The 9365-nt window shown below is 35.1% G+C and overlaps 2 protein-coding genes across 2 annotated transcripts in view; one reads left to right on the forward strand and one right to left on the reverse strand.

The window, feature by feature from the left end:
- The first annotated feature begins 493 nt into the window (after positions 1-493).
- Positions 494-5301, forward strand: LOC111366037 (probable carboxylesterase 15). The gene is made up of 3 exons (XM_022986666.1): positions 494-620; positions 703-1289; positions 4801-5301. The coding sequence occupies exons 1-3, from the start codon at positions 540-542 to the stop codon at positions 5132-5134; spliced, it is 1002 nt and encodes a 333-aa protein (XP_022842434.1). The 5' UTR covers positions 494-539; the 3' UTR covers positions 5135-5301.
- A 55-nt stretch (positions 5302-5356) lies between these two features.
- Positions 5357-9365, reverse strand: part of LOC111365512 (transcription factor E2FA-like) — an 8519-nt gene continuing 4510 nt past the window's right edge. Inside the window, exons 2-14 of the mRNA XM_022986067.1 lie at positions 8841-9080; positions 8577-8630; positions 8403-8488; positions 8249-8337; positions 8076-8130; positions 7596-7648; positions 7463-7513; positions 7331-7379; positions 7098-7163; positions 6939-7015; positions 6587-6806; positions 6053-6119; positions 5357-5974 (exon numbers count right to left, since the gene is read on the reverse strand). Of these exons, the coding sequence (XP_022841835.1) occupies positions 5841-5974; positions 6053-6119; positions 6587-6806; positions 6939-7015; positions 7098-7163; positions 7331-7379; positions 7463-7513; positions 7596-7648; positions 8076-8130; positions 8249-8337; positions 8403-8488; positions 8577-8630; positions 8841-9080 (1241 nt within the window). The 3' untranslated portion in view covers positions 5357-5840. The remainder of the gene's footprint in view (positions 5975-6052; positions 6120-6586; positions 6807-6938; positions 7016-7097; positions 7164-7330; positions 7380-7462; positions 7514-7595; positions 7649-8075; positions 8131-8248; positions 8338-8402; positions 8489-8576; positions 8631-8840; positions 9081-9365) is intronic.

A 9365-nucleotide genomic window follows, 5' to 3' on the forward strand; every position in this document is an offset into this window, starting at 1 on the left:
GTTACTTTCAAATTATTTCAAGTTTAGCAAATACATAGGTCACTAGAGACAATATGTCGCCTACTTATATGAAATGTATATAATCATTATACATTATCACATTTATGTCTCAAACATTTTTATCGTAATCTTATTTACAAATTAACATAAATTGTTTCTTGAAGATAGAGTAAAATGATTTATTTGCCCATTGAATTTTTAATTAATCAAAACAAATAATAATGCCAAAATGTGACTAAATTTTGTCGCCCATTTTAAAGTACGATAACAATATTTTTGAATGAAAATCATGATTAAGGATAATATTTTCTGATAAATAATAAACTTAAAGGATATAAATTTGATAATGAATAAAGGTTAATGATCTTTAAAGTAATTAAAATGTCGCGAGAAGACGACAAACCGTCAAATTTTTGTCTTCATTAGCGTATTATATCACAAAAATAGCCTTGAAACATTTATTTATCTCTTGCATATCCCCTGATTTCCTGCCTATTTATGTAGAAGAAACTCACCTCTTCACACACACAAAGAAAGAAATGGGTTCACTTGCTCATCTTGTGGAAGACTGTCTAGGTATAGTCCAAGTTTACAGCGATGGCTCCATTTTCCGGTCCGAGGTAATATCCATTAATCTTGTTAAGATGAGCTCTGCAAAATCTTATAGATTGAGTAATCGAAGTGAGATTTTACCGTTAACAGGTTACAGATTTCCACATTAAAGTCCATGACGATGGCTCTGCTATTTGGAAAGACTGTCTATTCGACAAGAAACACAATCTTTACCTCCGACTCTACAAGCCGCGCTCGGCTTCTAATTCCGCCGTTGCAGCAGCCAAACTCCCAATTCTCTACTTTTTTCACGGCGGAGGCTTCTGTTTTGGTTCACGCACATGGCCCAATTTTCACAACAGCTGCCTCCGGCTCTCTTCAGCGCTACCCGCGGTGGTTATCTCCCCCGACTACCGCCTGGCGCCGGAGCACCGCCTCCCGGCAGCCATGGACGACGCATTCAGTGCAGTGAAATGGCTACAAACTGAGGCTCTATCGAACAGTGCTGATCCATGGTTAGATGGGGTTGATTTTGACCGGGTTTTCATAGTGGGTGACTCCTCAGGGGGGAACCTAGCTCACCATTTGGCGGTGAAGCTTGGACCCAGCTCCCCGGGGTTGAACCCGATCCGGGTTCGGGGTTATGTGCTGATGGCGCCATTTTTTGGTGGAACTGACAGAACCAAATCGGAAGTAGAGGCGCCGGAACCCTACTTGAACCTGGAGATTCTTGACAGGTAAGGAAACTAAAGGCAATGTTATATAGCCTCAATGATGTTGCGAGCACAATTTAAGTGACACTAACGTGACATTAATTGACACGTGAAATTAAATAATTCATTAAATTTCATCTTTTATTTAACCCCAAATTTTGCATTGCATGTGGATGAGAGTCGTGATCAAAATTCTACAAATATTTCTTTTTGATTTCATGCATTTGATCTGGATAATCATCTACAATTGCATATGGACGAAAATACATTATTACACTATTGTGAATCAATTACTTATTTACGGCATGTTTTCCTTGGTTAACCATGCCTCTTATAGGTTTTTTTCTTTTCTTTTTTTGTTTTTGTTTTTGTTTTTTTGTGGGGGACAGTATATACTGTTCTTTTTGAATAAAGTATTTTAAAGATTGCACGGTCAAATGTATGTTTAGATCGTGCCATAATCGACGACTACGAGTCATAAATACGTCGTTGTATAGGTAGGAAATATTACAACAACGACAAAGTAAGCGCTTGTCTGAAATTGCTGGAAATCTGATTATTCGCAAATGTTGATTCTTTGAAAATTCAAAGTCTTGTTAGTATACATAACTTTATGACATTAAAAAATGGCTACTTTCCCCATTTATTTTCCTTTCCTTTAATGCCCTTGACTTGGAAGTTCAATTGACTAAATTACCCTTCACATAATTGAAGATATTTTAGTGCAATTTAAGAATATCAATTTGGCTCGTCAGCTTTGACGGCTTGTGGTTCAACTCAAAAAGAGCTTTAGTCGGCCCCACTCGATGCTTTGTTGGCTCAGGCCAAACCCCATTTTGAGGAGTTGGCCTGAGTTTGAGCCAACTCACATGGCTCGTCGGGTCATCACCCTAGTCAAGTGACACGGGTCAACTTGTGTCATGGGCTCATGGGCCATTTCGGCCCGTGACGTGCTGAACCCTTAAAAATAATAATAATAAATAAAGAAAGAAATTAAAATTTAAAAAGCTAGCCTGCTATAGCACTGCTTGCAGCGCTTAGCTCACGCTACTGCCTACTACAATACGTAGCAGTAGTTGCAAGCATGCGGCTACATGTTACTGCTTGTTAATTAAATAATAATAATAAAAGGGTCGATAAGGCTTGAGCTGAAAGTTCGAGTCGATCCTAGATTTTTTGGTTGAGCAAAAACTCGACTCGAGTTGAGCCTGAAAAAAGTCCGCACCTTTTTTGAGCGAAACTTGAATCTCGAGTTTCTACTCGATAGCCGGCTCGACTCGACTTTATTCATTGACATCCCTAGTGCAATTACATCAGTAAGGGCACACAACTGAACAAAAAGGTGGAAGTCAATTACACTGTTGGTTAGAGATGTTGCAAGGGATGGTGGAATACTAAGAAATATTTAATGCACTCTCGACGCCATGCTCAAAATCCAAAATAAGTGATTTTATCATTTCAATAACATCCGACAAACTCTAATTATCTGGGTCATGGTAAATTTGAGGTAAACTACATCGCTCAATTTGTCTCACCTCCTCTTTGCGAGGCTAAAAACCAAATCTTTGGGTCAAATTTTTATGCATCATAAATTTGTCCTGTGTAAACTGAAGGAAAACTATTCTAGGCAAAGTTACCTATAGTATCAGTTAAACTTCTGGAACATTCGTTTTCATATTGTTTTAGAGAAATTAAGGGATGGGAAAATAACATTATCTTCTCAATAATAAAAAAATAATGTGATTTGATTTTTCAAAAATAGTACATTAAAAGAGTCAAAAATAATAATTGTATCTTGATTCTTTATAATGAAAATGACTTAAATTATAAAGATAGAGATTGGTCAGATTGCTAAAAGTTTTAGTGGGATTAAGACAAGAGATCGAGCGTGGGAGTTGAAAATGTATTGCACACATGCAATGCCTGTATCTATCTCTTTGTGGTTGGTTGTATATGATTAACATTGTTGGCCTTTTGGAATATGGACTTAGTCTAACAATTGAGGAATATCTAGGAATCCACTAATAGCCACAATCCTAAGATTGGCTTTTCTATCTTACCTAGCAGCCACCCCTTTCTCATAGGAGAGGGGCCTATGATTTCATGGAATATACCTTGGAAAGTTGTTTGGACCCATGTTATGGACCAGTGCTTGTCACAATTCTAACAATAATTTAAATAACATTTATGGTATACAAAATAATATATATTTTGTATATTGCACTGACAGTATAAGATATAATTGAAGGACAAAATGTGGAATTAAAGTTGTATTGTACAGCTCAATTATGTCTAGTCTGAAACACATCACTTGGAAGTAAAAAAAATTTGCACCTTGCACATATCTTAATTTTTTTCCGATAGTTAGACCTCTTTGAAATGACTTTTTGATATTAAGAAGTTACTTTTGTTTTGAATTAGTAGTAGAAATTATCGAATTTGATGATTGAGTTTAAACTTTCGTTACAAGTTGATCAATCTATACATATAGTTGCCAAATGGTTAAACTTGATGTCTTCTTTTTCGTTAATCAAATTAGCAAATATGATTGGAATAAATTGTTCATATGAAAGTTCAAGTTCAAAATTTAATTCAAAACAAAATAAAGTTCAATGATCAACTTGAATCATATCAATCAAGGAAATTATTTAGGGAGTCAACAAATTGCCAAAATCTTCAAAATTATGATTTTATCAAATTAACATTAGCAATTATTAATGTTTAGGATTGGCAGTTGATCATGTATTGCCCCCTTTTAGTAGATCTTGTGGGGTCAAAAATCATCTAATCTATGTGGAGTACACATTTTCCCATTATAATAAAAATAATTTCATGTTCTTCCATTATTAGATAGTGGATGGCCCTACTCTGGTACCATATTGGCCATAAGTCAAAAGCAAAATTAATTGCTTATTAAACATGCTGAGGAGATAGAATTTTGTAATGGGATTATATTTGGAGGGAAATGATCTAATGGTCGTCGGTGCTTAACTTATATTAAGTATCGAAAATATGGTACACCATTTGATTGGTGAATAAGTTAATGGTAAATCTCATGAATTTAATGATTCACCAATTAATTATCGTGACATATCATCGGTGCTTAACATAAGCTAAGCACCGATACCCATTAGATCATTTCTCTATATTTGGATAAGGGTTACCTAGCAAATGATCAGTATGAATATTAAATACTGTTTTATATGTATATTAAAGCATGATAGACCTCAGGTGAATGGACAAGACATTACCGTCACACTATTTATGAGCTCTTTGAACCTTGTGCCCTCATCTCGATCGTCTCTCAAAAAAATAAATATTTTTCTGCATTCAATCTCGAAATTGGTCGATCAAAGAGTTATCACAAAAGGATTACTCACGATTGTCTGAACGAAGGATTGAACACCATCAAATACAAGTCAAAATTTTGTTCAAATATTGATCATAATTCCATCCAATACCATGTATCATACAATTATATATCTTGGTTTCTTTCTATCAATGTGGTTAACATTCAATTTCTCCCAATAAACAGATTTTGGAGGCTCTCAGTACCAGCTGGAGACACTGCAGACCATCCACTGGCAAACCCATTTGGGCCCTATAGCCCAAATCTTGAATCAATAATGCTTGACCCAATATTGGTGATGGCGGGAGAATGTGAAGTGATGAAGGACAGAATTGAGGACTATGCAAAGAGACTTAAAGAATTAGGAAAGAACATTAAATATGTTGAATACCAAGGAAAACAACATGGTTTCTTTACGAATGACCCTTTCTCAGATTTCGCAAACAAAGTGTTGGAAGAAATAAGATATTTCATGTCAGAAAACTCCCAAGTAATAGGATATTATGCCAAGAATATGTAGGGTGGGGGTGGGGCGGGGGGTATCTAGATGTGCTCTATCTGTATGCTTGTGTTAGCTTGAAGTACTGTAGAGAAGAAATTTAGAGGTATTTGTCAAAGTAGAATGTCTATTATTGATGAAGTGTGTAAAGAATGATGATTTTATTTAAACAAGTAATTTTCTGTGAATTCCTCAAGTTAGATAAAACCCCAATTGAACTGCACAAAGATGAGAACAACATGATCTCTTCACATCCAAATCATTCATTCAAGAGGCTAAGGATGTAATTGAAGTTATTATAGTTCCTATCTGAAATTTCTAGTAAATGAAATATAATACTCCTCGTGTTGACGCGTTGTCAGATGGACGTTTTCTCTTTGATTTTTCTTCTATTTATCACTATTCTCTTCTGAAACAGATTCAGATAGCAAACTTTGACACACTGGTTTATGTGCATCCATAACACTACACAGAATTGCTAAAATTGGAAGTTTATTTACCCCCGAATTGCTGAAGGTTGCTCAGATGTACCAAAGAATCATAGCTCCAACTCCCTCGTCCTCCCGTTTTTCCTTCTTTTTTAGTGTAAAGTTAATTGCCTCGTGCATTATGTGTCCAAACAACTGTCGAGATGAATCAGCAATCTACCAACAACTAATGGCAACGAGTTTTTTACACTCTCGATTAGACATGACAATTCTTGTCCGATCAATCAAACGAAGCCAAATCACCTAGGTGGCAAATTAATAACATTAGGCATGTCAGCAACACCAGATGGTGGAGTCTGTAGCCTTGATGTGACGATAGAAGCCATTCCAAACTCGTCATCAAGCATATCGATCTCATTCCAGCCTACACCTGCTACAATTGAAGTTAAGGAATTAGCACTTAAAGGAAAGAATTGTGTTGAAACTATGATAAGCATTCGAAGAAGGATACAATCTGTCTTCCACATGTCTGTGATGCTAACATCTGTTTCTGATAGAAGCCAGTAATCTGCATCATTCTGTGGCGACGGAAAAAGTTGTACATTCAGATAGAATAAAGATACTCTTAGATATAAATCAAACTTGTCTAGTTAAATTTGGAGAAATTGCACAACAAATCAGCAAGATTATTAATAAAACCTTTAACAGATTAAGAGCAGTGAGTCAGGCATTTTATCTCGGTCATATTGTTGCAACAAGTTAAGCTTATTCCAAAAATTATTTGGAATCAACTACATGTTACATTTATCTCCACTTGGTCAGGTCAATCCCTACTTTCACTCAGAATGGGCCATATTCATTTTGGTTTACATCTCTACTCGCACTCACAATCGACTAAATGGATCGTTTTGGTTCTCATTTTTATCTTATTCATTTCTAGCAGAGTGTATCCATTTACAAATTTAAAATTATTCGTAAGTTCACTTTTATATAAATTATACATTTCCACCCAAGTTAAACATTTACATTTCAAAAAACCACTTACATCAATATTTGAAGGGAGAATCTTTGTCATTCCTCCAGCACACTCCTGTAAAGCACCAAAATCAGAGCTTATTCTATGGTTATCTTGTGCTTGAGCTTCAATATCCCTCCCACTGCTTGCCAACAAGGCTCCTTGTGTTGTGGGATTTTCACTTGAACCAAGAGGCCAGCTTGTAGATGGTTCATCATCATTCAACTCTTCAAACTTCTCCTCAAATTGACTGAAGTTTTGGTGGAAGAGATTTCCAATAAGAAAAAAAAAAGAATTGACTAAAACAAAAGATATGAACAATAAGGGAGGGTGATTAAAATGTCAAGGGCCAGGAGCATCAAAAAGGAAATTGTACTAGTACCTAACAAGATAAACATCAATAGGACCCAATGTGCTTCTAAGTATCATTCTGTATCTCCTTTGTGGGTAATCAATGGCCTATATGTTAACAAAAAAATTCTTCACAATCAGAAACATCCACTGTAAAGCTTCACATAAGCTTTCCATTTTCTAGCTTTACCTCATCAGGATCTGGAACTTCAAGGGTGGTCCCATGTGGAGCTTTAATTGCAATCAGGGTTTCATCCTGTCAGAATCAAAGCCTGAAAGGTTAATCACTATAGAAATCTGGATATATTGGATTAAAAATGCATTTTTCACAAACAGAAAAATCCATCTCCTCTTCTATCAGTTATCATGATAATACAGAATGGTGCTGCATATTACAAAAGGACAAGTCACAAGATAATGGACCTTGAAACAAGGCAATCCTTTGATATCATCTTCAGTCACAAAAAGCCATCTAAAACAGTCACCATTCAAAAGTGTATTAGTGAAAGGGAAATTTGTGTTACTCTGTTCAAATAACGCTAGGAAGATTTTTACCTTTGATTATTTTCATCTTGGCTCAAATCTCGCAATTTTTCTTGCATTTTTCTGCAACAGCTTGAAAGATAAACACACACAATAATTTGAACAAAGCAGCATATATTGTTTAACAACATAATAAATCCTTAACCTTGTTCGCTCGTCCAATCCTCTTTCTTCGACATAAAGGTTCTCAATTTCTGCCTGTAAACAGACAAGAAGGAATCACAAAGCTAATGATTAGTGTGTAAACAAATTTAATTTTACTTTTTACGTGCAAATTTATAGCTGGCCCGACTTTATTGGAAATAAGGTTTAACTTACTGCCTGTTTGAGCCCCATTTTTGGGCCAAAATGCATTTTGTGGAATCGTATATTGTTGGAGAATGTGTGTTAAAAAATAAGGAAAAGTTTTGGATTTGTATGTAAAATTATTTTATGAGAGAATGTGTGGTTGAAAATGAGTTTTGAAAAAAATGAGGGCTAAACATAGGCTTAATGTTGTACAAGTAAAAGAAAATATCAAGATGCATGAATACTTGGGAAAGTCCAAGTTTAATTCTACTCAATGGACAATATATGGAACAAAATACATAAACACTCGAGGTTTAGTCTTTCTTCTTCCACATACCTGCAAAAGAGTACTATCATTGTCCACTTGTCCAGGTCTTGAAGGATCAAGTCCCCTATTAAGTAATTATAAGAATCTTCATTAAGTTTCAAGCTTCGACCAACACTACCTTTATTGATAAATGATATTCTCATGTAAAACGTAAAAGCATTATACCAAGTTTTATTACTTACTTCCAGTGAATTCTGTTCTTGAGCTTCTTTTCAATAAGACCAATTCCTTCGAGGACATTTGTTATGTCATATATTCGTCTCTTCTGCACCTGCACAATAACAACTACAATGAATTCTGAAACTGAAAGGACAACTAATCTACCAGAGAAATCACCTTCAAAGTGTCTGCAGCTTTGTTTAAATCGAGAATACCATCTTCTGCATACTTTATCAAGTTGATGAATTTCTTTGTTAGAAGACCTGAGAAGCATAACATATATTTATCACTTGAGCACTTTTGCAACTAAAGGTTGATATTCCAATCTCAAATACAAGGTAACAAAATTACTCAAGGAATTATCATAGCGGCAGCTGCCAGCAGGAGTAAGGGCTAAGGGAGTATCTGCAAATTTAAACAGTCATCATGTTATATGTTGCTATACAAAGGAAACCTGAAAGCAGAAAATAATCCAATGATCAACTGCAGTTGTTTGGGCTAAAAAAAATGAACTTGTAACTGTTCTAAAGCATTTTCAATCAAGAAAATGATCCACTGCTACTGGTAAGTTTAACATTCAATCAGCTCTGAAGAATCTATAAGAATGTATCTCACCAACACTAGAGGCAGGAGTTGGAGGTGCAGATCTATTGTTCTTTGTGACCTTTGACCTGCTGGTTATCCTTCCTCCTTTTCCCGATATGGGTGTAAGGAAGGGACTGCTAGCGGCATCATTGTATGAAGGGCTTGCTGTCTTCTCACAATACTCAAACTCATTGTTTTCAAAACATTTTTTTCGCTTTAAAGCCTGAAGGACACAATTTAGTTGGAAAAAAATTGAAGTTAATAAAGGAACTAAGAACAAAATGATCAAAATAAATTATACATATATCATGTGGGGAACCATGACCAGTTGTGATTGAGGTTAGTCATCTTTGTAACATCAGAATATTTTTATCTTTTTGAGAAATGCTATTTAGCATTTTAGGTGTTATAATATAAGTTTAAGTGGTATTGATTGACATTAAATGAGAGATACAAGTAAATTTATCACATAATTTTACCTTTAATTGAGTTTATCACCTAATATTATCTAAACTGATATTGTAATATTGTTGTATTATTCCTTTTTTTTTTTTT

The sequence above is a fragment of the Olea europaea genome, chromosome 17 (genome assembly GCF_002742605.1).
Source record: "Olea europaea var. sylvestris chromosome 17, O_europaea_v1, whole genome shotgun sequence".
NCBI classification, from domain to species: Eukaryota; Viridiplantae; Streptophyta; class Magnoliopsida; order Lamiales; family Oleaceae; genus Olea; species Olea europaea.

Excerpts from the sequence above, each read along its gene's own strand:
- LOC111366037 (XM_022986666.1), top strand. The coding sequence starts at position 540 with ATGGGTTCACTTGCTCATCTTGTGGAAGACTGTCTAGGTATAGTCCAA. Across the intron at positions 621-702 it reads GCTCCATTTTCCGGTCCGAG|GTTACAGATTTCCACATTAA; the intron begins GTAATATCCATT and ends TACCGTTAACAG. Across the intron at positions 1,290-4,800 it reads AACCTGGAGATTCTTGACAG|ATTTTGGAGGCTCTCAGTAC; the intron begins GTAAGGAAACTA and ends CCCAATAAACAG.